Source organism: Embiotoca jacksoni, unplaced genomic scaffold, assembly GCF_022577435.1.
Source record: "Embiotoca jacksoni isolate LCO1_2020_lvr unplaced genomic scaffold, fEmbJac1.0.p SCAF_24, whole genome shotgun sequence".
NCBI classification, from domain to species: Eukaryota; Metazoa; Chordata; class Actinopteri; family Embiotocidae; genus Embiotoca; species Embiotoca jacksoni.
Genome location: NW_027185375.1, coordinates 5,662,919 through 5,683,147, shown reverse-complemented (window position 1 = coordinate 5,683,147; position 20,229 = coordinate 5,662,919). Strand labels below are relative to the sequence as shown.

The 20,229-nt window shown below is 41.0% G+C and overlaps 1 protein-coding gene across 1 annotated transcript in view; it reads left to right on the top strand.

The window, feature by feature from the left end:
• fgf11a (fibroblast growth factor 11a) overlaps positions 1 to 20,229 on the top strand; it is a 96,021-nt gene that overhangs the window by 52,769 nt on the left and 23,023 nt on the right. The window contains exon 4 of the mRNA XM_069159183.1: positions 14,994 to 15,097. Coding sequence (XP_069015284.1) covers positions 14,994 to 15,097 — 104 coding nt within the window. The remainder of the gene's footprint in view (positions 1 to 14,993; positions 15,098 to 20,229) is intronic.

Sequence of the window (20,229 nt, the reverse complement as noted above, 5' to 3'; positions counted from 1 at the left end):
TTTTGGATTTATAATCTACAGGGAGACGGAAAAAAAAAAAAAAAAAAAAAAAAAAAAAAAAAAAAATCACATTTTGACTCTCAGTTGTGGCTCCCTGTGTAAACTTTGTATTTCAGCGTTTTATTAAGATATCCGAATACGTGGCAGCTCGATGGAATAACCTGGATCTAACCTTGAGGTGTTTATTGTGAGGTTTTCCCTTGGCCTTAGAACAGCAATATGTAACTTAAACACGGGCAGGATTAGGTCTGCTGGTCGCAAATTTATAGCAGCAAATGGTCCATTTAGATTTGGATGAGTAAAACAGTTTAAGACAATCTCTCCTTTCACTCAAGAGGAAAAACAAAAATGCCAGGAGAGAGAGCTGGTGTGGCACGAGGGTTATGAATGGCCCAGCCCCAGCTGTTTCTCCAGAAAGCTCCACAGTGACTGATCAGACCTGCTTATATAAGGCACACCTACGCCGAGGCAAACATCGCCGCGCGCTTAACTTTAAACGTTCTCATGTCCAATCTGAATTATTCATCGCATGTAACTGCAGGGCACATGCGAAGGCGAACGGGGCTCATTTCCAGACGGATGTAAAGACTGCTGTTGCGTAACAGCTGCTCCCGGTGCGTCGGGGCATTAAACATCAGCCAGCGAAGGTCACCCCGCAAAGTGTTTGCGTGGGTCTGTGGGTTTCCTTTTATAACAACTGTAATTCCATCAATCCCAGGTTCCGGTTTAAAGCTGTCCTTTAGCACTTAGCATTCTCAGGCTACAGTGTGCCGGGAGGGTTGACAGGTAAGTCCCCGAAAACTCATAAATTGTGCACTTTCTGTGTGAGCCTGATTATTTATTCATTCAGACAGGAATTGTTGAGTGATTGACATCGTTAGAAGTGATTATGGGTCAGAAGCACAGTCGTCTACACAGAATATCAAAAAGGGCAGAAAGTGTCGTGTGGGCATATACTGTGACTCACCGTGTTATATGTTCATGAGAGTGTGTGTGCTGTACAAGCAGATGTATCTCCAGTGGTCTCCCTGGCTGCACAGACTTTTACCTTCCAATACAAACTGACCTGCAGCCAGACAGCTTTCAGTTTCACTCCATTTCAATCGCAGCTTCAATTCCCCGCTACATTTCTTATTTATTTCTTATTTTTTAAGCCACGGAGGGTCATACATTATATAAACTGCTTCTACCAAGTGGTTCAAGATATTGTCAACAACTTCACTGACCACCTTCAACTGCATGGGGACATTTGGCTCTTTTTAACCCTCCTCTTTCTCCCCTTTCTCTTCAATCTACCCATTACTCCTGGCTCCTTTGGCGTGCGGTAATTTGATTTATGAATGTGCACCGTATCAGCAATATATCAGCTCAAACAAAGGTCTTAAAACAAGATTTTGACACTCGCCTGTCTCTTTAACACCGTTTCTCCAGGTCCCTCAGGAAAGACCCTTATGTCAGTTAATATTATGCTTAGGTGGTGCTTTTATGGTGTTTCTAAAAGTTACCATTAATCAAATTATCACAGGGAAACTTTCTGGGCCCCCTGGAGGTCTGAGGCCTTTGGGTAGTCATTAACACTCATCTATGTTTTCATGTTCTCCCTGATATGTGATCCTAATGAGGATAATTCAGACCTATTAAAACTTGATGGCTCTTATTCTCATCGTTTTAGACATCGTTTTACCTAGTTATGGCAACATTGTACTCTCAAAGCTAATTCCTGAAGATGAAAGCTGATGTGTGTGTGTGTGTGTGTGTGTGTGTGTGTGTGTGTGTGTGTGTGTGTGTGTGTGTGTGTGTGTGTGTGTGTGTGTGTGTGTGGACTGCTTCAGTTGATAGTGTTGATCCATTACTGAGTTTGACTGGTATGATGACTTGGTACAGTAATGCAGGCACACCAGGAGAAGGGACATTCGTAGAAGGACATACTAACAACAGATTGCCAGACAGTTATGGACCATCGTCTTTATACTACTCCAGTCTCTGAAAAACGATCCATGTTCTAGAGAGACGGTTCAAATAGAAAAATAGAAAGTGAGACACTGTCTTTTTGTTTAAGTTTCGATCAAAGTGCCTTTTAAGTCGATGTAAGCAGCTCTCCTGCTTGGTGACGGCTGGACTGAGTTCCTTCATTTCCCAAGCTCAGTGATGTTTTGTGCTGATTAGCTCCTATTATCACAAGCAGGTAGCTGTTGTACGCAGACATTTCAATCCAATGTAATGAGGATGACTTTTGAATATGATGATTTGGTCCAACAGTGTATTTTATTACTTAAAACTGGGAGATAACAACAAACACATCCACTACATCCATTTTGGAATGTCCTCCTTTGCCCACAGAAATGTTTCTGTCCATTTAGTATAATGTCACAACTTTCTGTCCCGTTTCTGACAGGGCTTTCACACCAAACACAAATTATTGTAATTATTTATTTTAAGAAGGACCACTAGAACCACTGATCTGGAGGAGGGAATTTAGCTAACAACACTAAAATGACTTGTGGAAAAAAATATATTTGCCTTTACTTAATGAAAGAAGTTGGGGCTTTTTGAATGGGAGTCGATGGTGCCCTTGCACTTTGAGGCACTTGTGCGTTGGTTTCACTTTTCAGACCTGAAGACCACTTCCATTTTTATATGCTGTCTAGGTTATTAACCAGTTTTGCCGCAGAAGTTAAGCTAAATTGAACTTTTACCTTCTCACTGAACATCTAATTTATTTTTGTCAGAGTGATTGAACATTTTAAAGCTAATATCTGCCAAAAGGAGATGTTTTTTTTTTTTTTTTTTTTTTTATCTTTGGGCTTCAGAAATGGATTAAGGGACAGTTTACATACAAATCCACTCAGTTAAATTTTCTAATTCTGATTTGTTCTACATGTGAGACAAGATAAAAATGTGATCCATGAAACCTATATGTAATTGGGGTCACCTTCCACTTTCCCTTCATCTCCAGCTTCCGCCCAGTGCAGTAATTATGCAGCCCACTGCTGTGAACGCCAAGAACACCGAGAAAAAAAAGGGCCAAATCAGCAGCAAATGGGATAAATAATTAAGAGAGTGACAGTACGGCTCACATCTGAGGTCCTCGCCTCACAGCTAGCTGTGGTACTGATCGACTGATCTGCACAATAAAAAAGAGTTCCACCTGTGACCTGCTACGATGACACTGAACTAACGACCTCCGAGGGGCAGGAAGGGAGCGTGGCCCCTCAGGGACGCCGGCTCTCTCTTGCCCCCTCTCTTGCAGGGATACGTGGCTTTACAGCAGCTGCCTTAACCTCAACCAAACTGTGTCAGGAAGGCAGGGCTTTAAAGGGAAAGCCAGGTAGAAGGAAAAAAAAGTTGGAAGGAGGTACAGAAGCCCTGAGGGGATGTAATGGAACAAAAAGTGACAAGAGGAGCTTCTGTATGGCCTTGGAATAGTTTTATCACTTCTTTTTTACTAAGTTCCCTCCGGGCTTCTTTAACTAGGTGATAGAGAAAGTTGTCACAAAGCTGCAAGTGACTGCATTTTAAACCAAAAGTGAGAAAGAGATGGAAACAAAGAATAAGCGGATCAGAGAGGAGGGGAGATAGAGAAGGAGGCCATGCCAGGGCAAAGTGAGCCGCCAACGATACAAGACGTGTTGGCAGGCGAAGAGAGAGGACAAGAGAGAGAGATGGGAGGGGGAAAACGTGAGGATGACGAGGAGAGAGGAAGAGAGGGGAGGGAGGGATGGGTAGCAGGAGGAGCAGCTGGCATGCAGCTGATGTCTCTTCAATCACTGTGTCTCCCCCCTCTGGCGGGAGGTCAGATGAGCTGCCACCCCCCTCCTCCCGCCCTGCTCCTCCCCCTCCTCTCTCCTTCCCTGTTCTTGGCTCTTCCAGGCTGTTATGTAATAAAGCTGGAAGAGAAATGAAGGGAGGGAAGAGGAGTATGGAGAGCGGGTTGCGATTTATTATGTATTTACTGGGAAAGAAGGTGCTGTTAAAGGACAATTATGGTGTTTTTGCATGCCTTAGCCACTTAATTATGAATCACAGCTATTTTTGCAAGTACTGTGGAGTTTGAAGATTTTAATACAGTTTCCAAACTTCCATATGTTTCTATTGATTTCAGTATAAAGACTAAATGTGACTGGAGCCACTTAAAGATACTCAGTTGAAGCGTGTGCTTTTATTTTCATGATGATGTACCCTACTGTAAGGAAAACCAAACTTTATTTGATAGATGACCAAAGTAAATTTTGCATTTAATGCACGATGGACAATCAGGGGATCACCAGAGTTAACATATGCTTTGGATATCAGCATCACCTCCAGTTGTAAAGACATGGCAAAGTCATCGGCATCCATCCTTTAGAGGCCGTTAATGTCACTATAAAATGTTCTATCTGTCCTGTAGTTTGGACTGAAGTAGTGTATAATATTTAACATAAAGCTGCTAAGTATGTAAACTAATCATAATTATACCTTTTGACCTCTTAAAAAGAAGAAAATGTACAACCAGATCAGTCACATTTTTCAGGTTCTCTACCAGAGACCTGAGACTTTGAGGGTTCTGCGCAGTATCTTGTTCTGCTGTCCCTTAAACTGCTCTGGATGTGGGAGCTACTCTCCCAATTCGGGGGCCACAGCTCCTCATAAGTAGACGGACATCCAGTATGACTCCTCATGCTGAGACTCCTCATGCTACACTAGCCCACCTCAGAAGATGAGGGAGAGAAATTGAACCAAAGCCACACTGACTCAGATGAACGAGGATTTTGGGAGACCAGGACATGCCGATGAGAAGGAGACCACTGGAACAAGACATACAAGGACAAAGACTGACAGTAGTGACTTAGTGACCCTCTGTGAACACAGTCACGTCCAAGTTCCCATTAAATCTAGTGGGAGAATTACTCCATGTTGAAATAATAATTTGTATTTTTTTTGTGAGTGAGGTTAGGGCTTCTTTCTTATTAACATACAGGGAGAGAAATACAAAAAAATAGCCTAAATAATAGTTGATGTATGCAAACAAATTCAAGACAATAATTTAGCTCAGTTCTTTTTCATTACCAAAATGTATTTATCTTTGATTTATTTCTGTTTTTAACTATTTCTGCATTTATTTATTTATACTACTACTAAAAATGTTTGTCCGATAATTAGGGATTTAAACCCATGAAATCCTTAAGCGTTAAATTTCTGATATTTCTTTACATGAAATAATCAAGACAAAATGATCAACAATCAAAGTTAACTGACTTCCAGCAGTGTAAGTTCTCTGGCTGCAGTGATGTACAGGTGGACTCCAGGACTCTGTGATGTTAGGACTTTTGCATGTGGTTACAGGAGCATTGTGTACACACTGTAAAGTCGAGGTGAAACAGGCTTGAAATTTTCCACCACAACAGGGCAGTGAAACACAACTTTTTAGACCAGCGTTGATAACATCCTTGGTTTTATTCATTTATAAAGAGTTAAAAAAAAAATTATAAAATCCAATAATCTGCTTCATCAAGTGTGTGTGTTTCTGTGGTTTGATCATATTTTATTGACACTGCTTTCAAAATATAAGCAACTAACACTGGTTACACTTTGATTCAAGCGTTGCTAAGCTCTGATTGGTGCATTGAAATAAGTCACATCTCCTTTTTCTGAGGTTATTTTAAAGCAGTGAAAAGAACAGATGCAACAACAGAAACTCCCAAAGCTTTCTTTCAGATGTTTGAGAGGACAGGTTTCATGTCATAGCATGTGACTGTCTGCCAACATGTCATTATTGAATGTGTCAAATAACAGGGGTTATCAGCACAAACAGCGAGACAGGCGAGAGAACAAGGCTCTCAGGTCTCAAAAGAGCTGAAGGAAGATTAAAAATCATACAAAAGCAGGAAGGGAGAGAATGAATTCATTGAGTTACTGATGAGGGATGGCGGAGTGACTGCTGCTGGATTTTAATTCTCTCTGTGGAAGAAGAAAGCAAAAATCCCAGAATGAGACAGAAAGACAGACAGTTTGATGGACAAAGAGAAAAAAAAAAGAGGAAAGAGACGACGCGAGATGAAAGCTATTGACTCTCAGTGTGTACATTCGAAAGCCATAACGAGAGACTTGATTCCCTGACTTTTATCCACTGTAATTACCATCTCCTTCTGTTGGAGGGAAATTTAACTTATCTCTCTCTGCTCGGGAGGAAGTCTGCTCTTTTTCTCTGTCTAACTTTCCCCAGTGCTTGATAATGCTCCTTCGCAGAGGGCAAAAGAAAAAAAAAAAAAGCCTCAAAGACTTGAAAGGCAGACGAGGGTAACTTAGCTCTGTGGGAGAGCTGTGGCATTCGAGGAGCAAAGAAATAAACATCGATGAACATCGAAAGCAAAAAGCTACGTCTGCCAGATAAGGAAAAAGGTAAAAAGACGAGCAGAGCGGCGCTCGCCAGGATGAGAAGAAGAGCATGAAGAATACCAAACGAGGAGAAGTGAGAAGAGAAGAGAGAGTGATGAAGAGACAAGACAGACAGAGGAGGCTGCAGGGTAAAATAGGACAAAGATGAATGGGATGGCAAAGTATTGGTTTCACAGGACGGAGAGAATGACAGCAGGCAACAGGGGAACTGAGAGGGAACAAATAAGGAAGAAAAATGGAGAGACGTACCAAAAAAACAAAGTGAGATAAGAAAAAGGATGTTAATTCATGACAAGGGGGGTGAAAAGACACTGGAGGAAAGAGAGGAGAGCAGACGAAAGGGAAAGACAGATGGAAGAGAAGGGAAGACAGAAATCAGTTATGGAGAGGAAGGCCTGAGGGAAGAGATAGAAGTTAAATAACAGGAGAGTGAAGGCAGATGTCTCGTCATCAGAGTCATCGACCACGAGGGAAATCAGGCGTGACGCTCGGCTACAAGTCATTTAATCTACTATCAAGCCTTTAATGCTCATTTCTTTACAACACAAATGATGACGTGTGAATGGAGAGAGGTTGCCGATGTAAATCAACTGTTTTCTGCATCTTTATTAGTTCAAGTGTCATTTTAATGATCCCGGTGCAGTGGGATGTCTAGTGTCGACTTTATTTTAAGGTCTCACAAGTGTGCTGGATGATTTCTCAGAGAGAAGAAGTACATGTTATTAATATTAAATCATAGACTGTATATGAAAATGGAAGTAGATTCTGGGTTTGAAGTTTGAGGATAATGTGGAAGTGCCTTAAAATTCAATACAACCGAGAACCACTGGCTCCATAAAACTTCAGGCTCCAGTAGACTCCAACTCATGAAATGTCAACTTCTCTCATGCAATACAAAGTTTTTTCCGCAAGTCATTGTGGTGTCATTCGCTAGAATCCCTCTTTTCGATCAGAGAAAATAATTACATAATCAATTAGATAATTAGGTTTTTAAGAGTGGTATGTTTGGGGGCATGCCCGGTTTGATTGACAGGCTTAGGTGCAGTCAGGTTTCCAGTATAGGTGGGCAGTCTTAATGTTTTCAGGTTCTCAATCAGAATCCCTCACTCGAGCCTCCTGGGCTCCAAAAATGAGCTGCGTTATGAATCACACAAGTTTTCTTTTTCCTCTCGGTATGTACTGCAGTGACCCTTACAAAGTATGTACTGTTGGTAGTATGCGTATGCGGCGTATGTAGGACATACTTCTTCATTATAAAAATGCACCTTGAATGACCCTCTTAGTCATATCCATTTAGATATGTAGTGACATTGGAACTAAAAAGAAAAAAGATGCGTTTTGTAATGAGTGGTACACTTAACATTAGACTTCTTTTTAATGCCTCTTTTTCTTCTTCTTCTTCTTCCTTTTGAAAATTGCAACCGGGTGGAGCATTAGTGCCACCAACTCTCTCGGCGGCTCAGTTGATATGGCGTATCTTCGGCTGTGCACAGGTTTGTGGATCAGAACAGCTAGAGTAGCATGCTGACCTGCATAATGTAAAATACAACCGGATGTAGTGGGGCATCCTGGTACTTTTGGCATACTGCATTTCACACACTACATATTGGGACATAGTAACCCTGCGTTCCGAATCGCACACTATTTGTTTTTAGTTTTAGTACGTACTGCAGCTACCTTTAAAAAGTATGTACCGTTGCACGTAGTATGTGTACAATTGTGACAGAAATACTTTTATCATAAAAATGCGCCTTGAACTTTGACCTTTTTGTTCAAATACCTCGCAATCCATAGAGTGGCATTTGAAGCAAAAAGATCCAAATTTGGAAGGGTATGCTTCCTTTTAATGCCTATTCTACTTCTTTCTTTTCCTTCTTCTTTTTGTGGGCGGAGCATTAGCGCCAGCAACTTTCGGCGTACTGCATTTCACATGTATTGGGTCACACTATAAGTTTTTCTCTGGCATACTTAATAGTATGGTAGTTTGTGTATTAGAACGCAAGGATGGTCACTTCTTACTCCAAACAAGATGACGAAGCAAAAATGCCAGACTGGATGCTCAAACACAGCAGTTCACAAACCGATGAGTGACATAGCGACAGGTTGCCATTAGAGGTCATGAGAGCACTTTTAAAATAACGAGAACATCACCTCAATGAGCCCAATCAAAGTGATTTAAAAAAAAAAAAAAAAAAATGTTTTAGCTTATTTAACATGACTGAAAAATATGTTGGAATCAGTTCAGTTTAGATGCCGTAGCAACAATCGGATTCAATCAGCTTCAGTTACACAGGAACCAGAATAGAGAAGAGCCGGTGTCTGTCCAGAAGTTAAACTCCGTGCAACTTCTCACAGATGACTATAATCCTCTTCTCATTCCAGCAGAGACCAACTGTGCTGCATAATACAGCAGCGCAGTGTGCAGGCCTGCAGATGCCCTCTGCACAGCTTAACTCCGTGCCCTGCCACCGCTTTCCCCACGCTCCGCCGCCCCTCCCTTCCCTCGTCGCGTCTCCACTTTCTCCTTGTTTATTTGTTGTGTAGATAATTTCAAGCCTCAAATTGACTTGTGGGATTGATTTGGCAACACCCTCCCTTTCAATTCCCTCCCTCAAAAGACTTTTGATTAATCTAGCAGTCTCCTCTGTGCTGCTGGGCGAAAAAGTGATTCAAATAAAAGGACGGAGAGAGAGAGGAAGAAGAGAAAAGAAATGGGATGACTCCATTATCCATGCATACAGTTAGATGTGTCATCCATGTGATAAGCAAAGCTCTTTTCGATGGGGGAAAAAAAAATCTTTCTTTAGGAAGAAATAAATGCAGAAAGAAGGGAACACAAAACACCGATACAAGTAGAAAGTAATTGGCCGTTTGCTGGGTACTGCCATGCTGCTGCTACACCTGTCAAGATTTCAGTTTACAATGACATCAGGGGCATGTTTACCACTCACAATCTTGAATTACTTTCAAAACAATATGGGTGCTTGAATGTAGAATGTTGAATAGTGAATGTGGTGGAAATGGACATGAACAACAGCATTTTCTTGTAATGCTAATGAGTCCTTGTGTCTAAAGCATGATGAAGAATAATGTAAAATCCCGCTGTTATTTTTTTCTAATCTTGAATGGCTGCTTAGGTTGCATACTCAGTTAGAGGTTCAATGTATTTGTTACCAAAGAAAAAAGGAGCCATAAAGCTATAAGGGCCATCATAAAGTTCAGAGACTGCTCTCCTTGTTCATGAATGTAGCAGAGAGCACACATCAAATTTTGTGACCATTTTTTTTGGGAGTCCTTGGGATCCAAAACTGTTGAGTAAGAGTTGTGGGGAGCTGCCATGGAGTTGTTGTGGCCAAGAAACTCACGGGTATTTAACGCACTGTCGTCGTCATGTGGGAGAACCAAGGTTGTCTCCTCCGAACGTTTTCCCTCAGAACGTCACAGTCGAACTCGCCGTTGACAGTCTGACCCTGAGGGACAAATTCACGGTGCACCTTCACGAAGGTCAAACAAAACCCAGTAGGTTGCGGTCCTCATTTGATGCACCTTCTTCAGTCTTGGACGGCAACGTTCTGCCACTCTTGAATGTCACTCAGAACACCTCACCTGGCTCGTTGCGTCATTGCAGTAGAGTTTCTGAAGCACTTCTGTTGTCAATTTTTATGAGTTTCATACAAGATTTTATGTGCGCTCTCTTCTCAAGTCCATCTTGACATCACAAAAGCCTACGTACCGATGGTCACAAAAACATGTGTAACGCATGTGCTGATGTTGATCAAGTGACACGACTTGGAATACTTACCCATGAAGGTTTTTATCTCCGTCCTGCTCCCTGCACATCTGGATGTTGCATTGTGTTTGCAGGCAGCGGTCTCCGAACTTTTTGATCCACCCTCATATCACAGACGACAAACTTTACATCGGTAGCTTGAGTGTTAACTTCCCCAAATCCAACACCGCAGGACAAAGTTGTTAATGTTACCCTGACATTGCAGACAGTCCTCCACCCAGCCGCGGAGAACACCCAGTGATTATGTTGTAGTTAATGGGGCCTTTTTAACCCTCGTGTTGTCCTTGGGTCAAAATGACCCGCAGCTGTGTTCAACCAATTTCTATTTTATTTTCATATTTTTTTGGGATCATTGGTGACAAGGAGGCTGTGAGGGTTTATTTAAAGAATGATGACCAATGATCCCAAAAGAATATAAAAATATAGAAATAAAATAGAACTTGGTTGAACACAGCTGCGGGTCATTTTGACCCAAGGACAACACGAGGGTTAAATGTTAGCTGTAAACCCCAAGACATGCAGTGGCTCAAACAGAACGACGAGTTCTACAGTAGCTTCTGAGCTAGTTCGGCAGACATGCTCATTGGCTGCAGCTTCAAAAGAGACAACGCATTTCCTTCCTTTCCTCACACTTTAGCTCTTGTATTTTTGGTTTTAGACTGCGCAGTCGGCATTATCTTAACTCATAATGCATGAAGAATAGCTCTCACACACTAATGCTCTCTTCATTTCTCCTTTTAGCACTGAGGACAGTGCAGTTCTGCTTCGTGTGGTGGTGGTTTTCTTTCCATGTGTATTTCAAGGTGCAGCAGGTTATGTGGGGTCGTCGACACCACAGCGAGACTACTAATGTATGTAAGAGAGCGAGAAGCAAGAGAAGCAGGGAGAGAGGACGGCAAGAAGGAGGGAGGTGATGTGTGTGTGTGTGTGTGTGTGTGTGTGTGTGTGTGTGTGTGTGTGTGTGTGTGTGTGTGTGTGTGTGTGTGTGTGTGTGTGTGTGTCCTGCTCTATTTGTCATCCCGACCGTGCTCTTTGGTGACACTTTGTTCATTTGCGAAACCGACTGTTTGAGATGCAGGGATCGATCAAGCAAATAGAAACAGGGCCCTGAAGATAGGGTGAGGGAGAGAGAGAGGGAGAGAGAGAGGGCGGGGGGGGAGAGGGAGAGTTGTATGTGCAGTTTTCATCACCCGTATTCGCACTTTCAAAGTGGACACACGTCGCCCTCCGTACTGTTTATTCCTGTTGAATATGAGATGACAGTAAAACCTGAGGACACTCACGTTCATAGTATGAACTAAAGTATACAACTTTCTACAGTACGTTAAAGTAGATTTGATGTTTGGAAGTTTCATTCAACCAAAAGAGGAAGAAATGAAATGTTGCCAGAAAAAGACAAAGTTTTGTTCTTTCAACGTTGCTGCCTTACGAAGATGAAATGCTTAAAAACTAAATTATCCGAAATACTACCGATAAGTTGTTAGTGTTTTTGCTTTTAATCACGGCCGGGATTGACTTTGTGACACCATCTGATGACTTAACTTCCATCCATTATGTTGGCACAAGTTTTGATTTGAAATTGATTTGTCTAATGTGGTCCATGAATCTCCAACATGCTCCCAAGACTTAATTGTTCATTTGTTTAAGAAATCACTCACTTTGACAACCACGCTCTCACTTCATAATGTATGGGAGAATATCACAGCCATATGTGAAGAGCAGCCTCTCAATTTGAGAGCAGGATTTCTTGTTTTCACAATCGATTATTGTAATATTCTCTCTCAGAAGTCTCCCCTCGGACTCAAATAGTCGCTACTCGCTCACGGATTTGCTCTGATCTCTTTTAAAAACTGTACACCCGCTCTCAGATGTCCTCTGCTCCAGTTTAACTGTCCTCCTCGTTCTCAGACTGCTTCAGTGTGCTCGCAAAACTTCTGCTCTCAGATCTCTGCTTGCGCTCTCGGATTTTTGTGAAATAACCGTGCCAAAAATCCCCAACCAACACAATGCCAGGTATGACGTTTAACCAATGACATCATCACTGCCTCCTTTCAGGTGCGCTCGCTTCACGCCTTGCAGCGTCCCTTATGGGCGGTTACTGTTACTGTGACTGGCCACGGCCTCTTTAGAAAATACCAATCTGCATCCCCTCTCCCAATATACAGTCGAAAATATGTTCTCCTTTTATGGCCCTTTTCAATGGATTTGTCTCCTGTTAAAGAAAACCTAATTGTGTGACCCCCCCCCCCCCCCCCCCCCCCCCAGGGGATCACAGCCCCTAATTAGCAGAGAAAGGCGACTGGCAGCCGGACACCGGCGTCTTCGTTTAGACAGTAAGTAACAGCTACCTGAACAGGTAACAGCTCTGTGTATATAAGGTAATAAAAGCAGACACTTCAGGGAAATGGTACCACTGTACAATGTACACTTTATAGACTCACCCGCTAAAAGTCCGCTATTAGACACGTTAGACACGTTCAGAGGGTAATTATCGGCGTCTGACAACATTATAGAAAGGATGTTAGACCTTTTTGTTTAATCAGAAACAGCTGTAGTATCGCTCTGTTAAAAGCCACCAGACTCCATTTAAAAAAAACAAAAAAAAAACCAGTAATTTGAACTCGTTGAAGTCTGCTGGCTTTGAATAAAGCGATGAAACAACTGTTTCTAGTGCAACAAAAAAAAGGTCTCTCTGTATGTAGTCGTTACCTCATGATGTCAGTAACTTAATAATCCAAACCTGTCACTGGGAAAAACAAGCACTTTAAGTGAACGTACGTAGTTAAAGGCTGTTTAGCAAACAATGTACAGTAGTATCAGTTACCTGAAACGTTATCTATTGCCTTGTCAATTAAGCAGTTACCTATTTAGATATCTGTTACTGTCTGTAATAATAATGTTGCAGTCATTGCAAAAAATGTCACACAAGCAGAATATTCACTTTTAAATTGAAATAATCATCAATGGTGGTCATTGCTCATCAGAGGAAATAATAATATCTGGTATTTAAGTTTTTTTTTCTCTTCTAGCAAGTTGATGGGAAGCTACGAGGCTACTCTTATATGTAGCTATTAAAGTAGAAATACGGACACGGGTACATCTATCAGTGTTGAATGCACTCCTGCTCACTTTTGTATTTTCCCAAAAATATAGTTTGACCAAAAAGCAAATCAAGGCCCACTCTTACTAACCTTTTCCCAAAGGTTTTAACCACATCTCATGATTAAACGCTCCAGAAGAGGTTAGTAAGTAGACAGTCGCTTGAATTATTATAAACAAACCTCAGGGGGTTTATTGAGTCGTCCTCTTGCTCAGAACTAGATGAAAAGTTTTCTATCGCTCCAATACACTAAATATGAAGTTACAGACTGTTTACAGAAGCCTGTAAACAGGGGACAGAGCTAGCTGGGCTCTGTCCAGGGCTAAATGAATCCACCTTGCAGCATCTCCAAAGATCACATATTAACAGGTTTTGTCTCGTTTGGTCAATCCTTATTCCAATCCCAGCGTTTTACAAAGTTACATGCCAAACATTCCTCACCAGGTGCAGTGACCTCCTGGAGTCTTATCATCCTCACGTCAGACAGACATCGAGGCGAGAATCACAGCTTCCAGCTCGTGTTACCACACTGAACGGTTTTCTGTCTTTAACTGTGTGGGTAAACATTGATTTTGGCAGGAGGTGGTAATTTGGGGTATTTTGTGACCAATAAAACTAAATATAAGTTCAGTTTATTAAATTGAAAATATGTTCTTGTCCTTTATTATGTTATAGCTCGGTGACAACAGAGTAGTTTCTGGTCTCTGATCGGGCTTCTTTTTGTCAGTCCAATCTGGCAGCGCTGCCTTCAGCCTAGAAAACGAGGAGCACGTGACTCCTGGTGAGCCAGGCTGGCTGCTCTCCTGTTTCTGGTCTTAAAACTAAGCTAAGTTAATTGTAACTTCATAATCATAATACAGTTATTAGAGTGTCGTCATTCTTCTGATCGAACAAAAAAGGAAAAAAAATTTTTTTTTAACTATTGATTGAGGCCAGTTTAAGTTATATTTTCTATCCATGTGTTTAATCTTGTCCAAGTGCTTCAGGGACTTGAATCATCTCGGTAGTGTTTGGTCATCATGACTTTGCGACCACAGAGCAGCTGGCAGCCAGAGGCCGTATTGTCAGTATCACTCAGCTTACCATGTCAAATTCTGCAAGGCATCGTGTCAGATGGCACACACTCAAGAGATCAGAGAGGAATAAATATCTCAGCAGAGCGTGTGCGCGTACATAAATCCTACATTTTACACCAGTTCTCCAAAACCTGTATAGTGTATGTACACAGCCGGTGTGAGCGCTGCTCCTGTAGCCAGGTGGAGGATAGTTGATATGGAGAGCAATGCACATAAGAAATCCAAGGTTCCACAAGAGGGGATTCAACCAACTGCATTACAAAGTGCTGTTTACTGTGTCAAGACGCAGGAAATGAATTCAAAGCAGGCTCAGAGGATGTCACTCTCTAATGTACTGTATTCTTAAAGCTCTCTCGCTCCAGCCGGGGTATTCTCCCTCCTGTCTCTCGCCAGTTGGTGTGACCTCTGGTGTTCCAGAAACCAGCATTTATTCCTCCTAAACATCCCTCTCATAATCCCTCACTTCCATTTCCTCTTCCTTTTTCAAACACCTCCCATTCCCGCCTTTGACATATATACTGCACAACAGGTAGGATGAAAAAGCAGACAGCTGGAAAGCAGTTCTCTTTTTAACGCCATGAGGAAGCGCTGCCTGTGTTTAAGACAAAGAACGATTGCTCTAACATCACTCCTCCCTCTCTGTGTCTTGCAGTGCAGTTCAACTTGATTCCTGTGGGGCTCCGGATAGTGGCCATCCAGAGCACCAAGACGGGGCTCTACGTTGCCATGAACAGCGAGGGCTACCTCTACACTTCGGTACGTTCAGCCTTTGAAAACCTGGTCTGTGATTTCTCTACAGTCTGCTGTTGAAAAACTGCCTCCCCACTGCTGAGTTTGTATTTACTTGTACTTAGTTGATTAAACACAGTGTGTGAGAGCGACATGGGCATCTTAAATGCTTCTGTTACTACAGTTCAGTTCAAATAGACTTAACACAGATAGATGTCCAGAGGCTCATGTGGTTATGAACGCTTTTCAAGTCTGTCTGTGTGGTTGAATATGAGTCTTGACATGTTAGAGCCTCTTACACACTACCTAATGTAGCCTTTGGAAGTTTAAAGAAAACAGAACAGACTTCGACATGCACTCATTCTGATATTAGAGCAGAAATCTTCACAGTAACAGATTGTTACTCACCGCTGGTCCCCACAGCTGCAAAAAGTCATCTTGTAAAATTTAAACCAAGCAGAAGTATTTGATATATAAATATAAGCATGCGCTTTGTTCATTGTCAACCAATAATACAACTTGTCAGAGGCTTCGTTCCCCATAAATGAGCAGTTATACAATAAATCAAAATACAGATGGATATATGGTTTATGTGTTAGTTCAGAGATGTGCAGGTGCCAGATTTTTTTGTTGTGTAGTATAAAAAAATAAAAAATAAAAATATTAGTGATCATTTAAAAATGTTATCAAGTAGGACATCAAAAAGTGAAGTGCAGTTTTAGTTTTTATTGCCATCCTTATCAAACCAGTTCAAATCAAAAAGGTGGAACTTTATTTCTCAGAGTATTAAGGCTGTCTTCTCTTCTTCTAGAGATGAAACTAAACAGAAGAAGCTGCAGTGTTTCCACTATATACTTTGGGCCAAGAAACAACACAACACATTTTGTGGAGTGGATCTGAATTGTGGAGCAGACACACAAATTGTTTTTCACTCTCGTTGACATCATGCGATGGGACATCTTCGCGATACATTTTAAAATCCTGTACGGGTCATTTAAGGCATATAAGGCATTTTTGCTTGTGACTGGTTTTTGGCCTCAGTGAGGTTTGTGCTTTGTTTTGTTCTGTTTTTAAACTTTATTTAACAAATTTCAAAAGTACAAACAATGCAGACAAGTACTCAATATAATACCATACAAAAAAACTAAAATGTGAATTTAAATGCGTAATTAAAATAAATAATCTATATTTGTTATTTACAAAAAATAAAAAATAAAGCTAATAATACTGGGATAGATAAACTCCATTAATGTAAAATTATGATGAGAAAAAAACAAAGCACATTATTCCTCTTCAAGAAGTTAATCATACAGTTGCTTCTTACTCTTTTTGTTGTGTTTATAAGTTAGAGAGTCTTAACATATTCTTTAAATTCATCCAAAAACCCAGCGAAGTCTGGGGAGATTTTTGACGTTTTCCATAGGTTTGTGCTCTCTGAGTGCCCTTCCAGTTATTATATGACATAAAGCACCTGATAAGACGTCTGCACACCTGAGTGTACTGTGATCAGTGTTCACACAGCAGCATCACATGACAGCATGCTGTCATCTCATAATCACGAGATGGTCTTTTTTTTTTTACCCTCACTTTGTTCCCTTGTAGTCACTGGCTGACAGGCTGAGGTTGTGACATCTGAAACTCTTTGTAATGTCTGTACACTTCTGTTCATCAAACAGTTTTGAGCTCTCGGTCACGGCAGCACTTGAACGCCGCAGCTTGTGAAACAGCTCACACCAGAGTTGTTTGGCATTGATGTACAGAGAGAAGCGTCAGAGCCGAGCGGCAGATTTTTGAGGGGCGGATGGGAGAACAGATGATCAGAGTGCACTCTATCAGGATGCAGAGAAAAGCACTTTTTCAGCTGTTTTTTTTTTTTTTTTTCTTCCCCTCTTGGCACCCAGGCAAAGTGTGTGAGATCTTGTTTGAAGTGCATCGGTGCGCTCACTTCAAAGGCCATCCAGCGCTGCCTGTGTTCACGCTGCCAGAGACGAGGGGGAGATACAAGGTCTCTGTTAGGTGCAACAATGCAAAAACAGGACCGGGAAGAACACACATACACCAAGTCCTCCCTCGCAACGCTGCTTATACAGGACGTGAACATCATTCTGCTCTGCTGAGACACACATACATAATGTCTGTCCTTAATTCCAGCAGCTTCTTACTTTACCAACCGCAAAGTGCACAGAGACGTAAAAGAATTCTTCAAAGTTTGAATCCAGTCTTGGTCCAGAAATCACATATTAGAGGAAGTAAAGCAGTTTTATACTTCTTGTTTTTTGACTGTACAATAATTTTTACAAGGTGAATATACAACAATAGGAGAAAACTAGGAACCTATGGAATCCAAATATTGTATTTTAACTTGGGTATTATTCTCATGATTAAGTCTAATTTCTCTCCATAGAAATACAAAAATAAGATCACAAATTTGTATTATATGATTTACAGACGTGTATAATTTGAGGTATTCACAAATCCACACACAAAGACCAAGCAGTTTGAACACATTGGAAACAATTTTACAAATGCACACATCTCTACTTGAATACATATTTATGCTTTAAAAACTTCAGATTTTTAACTTCAGTCCACCACATAGCAGGAGTTTATGTGAACTATATATCTACATTAATAGGCTACCATATAGAGTCTATACTTAGTGAATGTATGTGTTTTACTACATATCGCAACCTTCCTCAAGCTTCCCAGATAAAAGTATATCTTAAACAAAAGTAAACTATTAGCTATTATATCTAACTTTATAGGGATTTACTTACAGGCTAACCAAGCCAGTATCAAACTAATGCTGCTTATTCACCAAGACCGAGCACCAGGCTAGAAAAATGTTATAATTTCACACTTTCATTTTTATCACAAAATGCTTTGAGTAGTGTGGTTTTAAATGTTACTGCAATGTAGCCTCATTCCATATTTTAACCTAACTCTCCCCTAACTCTAACCCCAACCCAAAAAACTATACTTTCCCCCTAATGAGACCCAGAAAATGGTCCTTGCTCGACTTTTCCAGGGCTTGGAACCCCCCCAGACAGTAAAAACCTTGCATGCGTGCATACACACACACACACACACACATACACACACACACACACACACACACACACACACGGATACAGAGGTTATACTTACCCCGGCATTCTCCTGACAAAAAGAAAGGTGACCCATTTTCACTAAGGGAAATAACCACAGAGAGAGAGAGGGAGAGAAAGAGGGGAAAGAAGAGACATTTGAGAAAATCCCTCTGAGATGGGAACAGAGGGAGGACAAAGGAAAGGAGGAGGAATTATTTCCCCCCTCTCACCCTAAACTACCTGCTCTGCTATTCTTCTGTGCAAATGTGAGAGCGAGGGATAGAAGACGGGAGAGCAGAAATAGACGAGGAAGGCAAGTTTTGCGCTGGTTGCCCTCAGGGTCTGGAGAGAGGCCGCGTGGATCCGTAACATCCTGTTATGTAACCGTTAGCATGTGCAGGGAACACGCCGCCCGCGTCATCCCCTAAAGGGTACGAGGAATTTCAGGAAGCAGTACCCTCAGTGTGAGATTTTAACTTGAACATGTATAAACAACATGCCACTTTAGGTCATGGCCATGAATTTCATTTTTTTTTTCTGTTTGCACTGGAAACGGCGTCGGATGTGGAAGAAAGGGAAATACCCTGTTGTTGTTTAATTTATTATGTCTCTTGTCTTTAAAGATTTACAATGTGGGACAATTTAGAGATAACGGCTGTTCGTTGGTGGGGAGTTTGCTTTGCTTTGCTAAAAGAAGAGAGGAAGAGTACAAAACTGATTGAAGTGAAGTTGATTATAATGCTAAAAGATATTGGTTCTCCTTTAAAGTTCTTACAATCAATGTTTTTCTTAATATCGACAACTGATCAAGTGACTAATTCCATGTAAAATATTGTCTACCTGTATTGAAGATAATTACGAGCCAACTGTGTTCACAACAGCTCTACAAAATATTTCTGTGTCCTTTAGCTTTTGGTTTTGGTTTTATCACCCACAATTTCACTGTTCTAGTTCACTCTCTCTGCTCTGAGAGCGACATTTTCTGCCAAAGCAATGGATTCCAGTGTAAAAACTGGCTCTATATTGACCGTGCAGACAGTTAGCTTTTTAGCGAGTACGGTGGAGCATTTAGCAGCTGACAAGCCAGATATTTCCCCTCAGGATTTGGTGGAGAGAATAACAGGATTGAATTTTGTACTTAAATTTGTAAGCGTGGCCACAAACAAAATGTAGCTTTTCTGTGATGCCCTGAAGAGGATGAAAAAACATGTTTAAGGAAAAATGTTGTCCACAGTTACAACCCCGTCTCCTACAAAGTATGTTTAAATATATATATAAAATATTGCCAAATGCATGTTTGTGACATTTTATGGTTTGTGATACATTAAATTGGTTGGACTAGCAAATTACAAAGGTTTCTTGGAGAAAAGACTGAACGTTACATCTTTATTTTCTCAGTTGTCATCTATGATCAGGGACTATTATACTTTATATTAGTATCCCTCAGTCAGTGATAGTCATTCACGTTTATCGGGCTGGCTCCGTAATTGTATTCCATTAAAAAAAAAAAAAGCATGTATCCAAAGTGCAGAGGTGTTCCCTTCCTTACCTTTTTGTAGAAATAACAAAGACTCTCTTCGGCTGCAGCAGTGTTCCAGTGGCTACTCAGCATTAATCTTTCATGGGCCTCTGTGGCAGACGTGTTGCTCTCTGCAACCACACACACGCAAGCAGATAATTACAACACTTAATTTAAAGGATTTGAAAATGAACCGCCTCCTCCCAACTGAGCATTTTCCAGTAATGGCTCAGAGAAAAGACAAAAGTAGTTTTCCGGCTTAGCCCTCTTTCCCCTCGTCATTTGTCTTTATTTGTCAGTTGCATCATTCTCAATTGAAGCCCATTTGTTGTAATTTTCTTCAGTATTTTCTTTTTAGTCTATCCTCATTTTTTATTCTGTACTGCTCTGCTACCACAACTCTTTTTTTCTTCATGAGGATCACTGCAATCTAATCACCTAATCGAATTTAACGATAACACCTTTTAAATACTTCAAATCTTTGAGGTGACTTCAGTTTATCTTGCAAACTAATTTGAAAACAGACTTTAACAGACAGCTTTAATGAAATC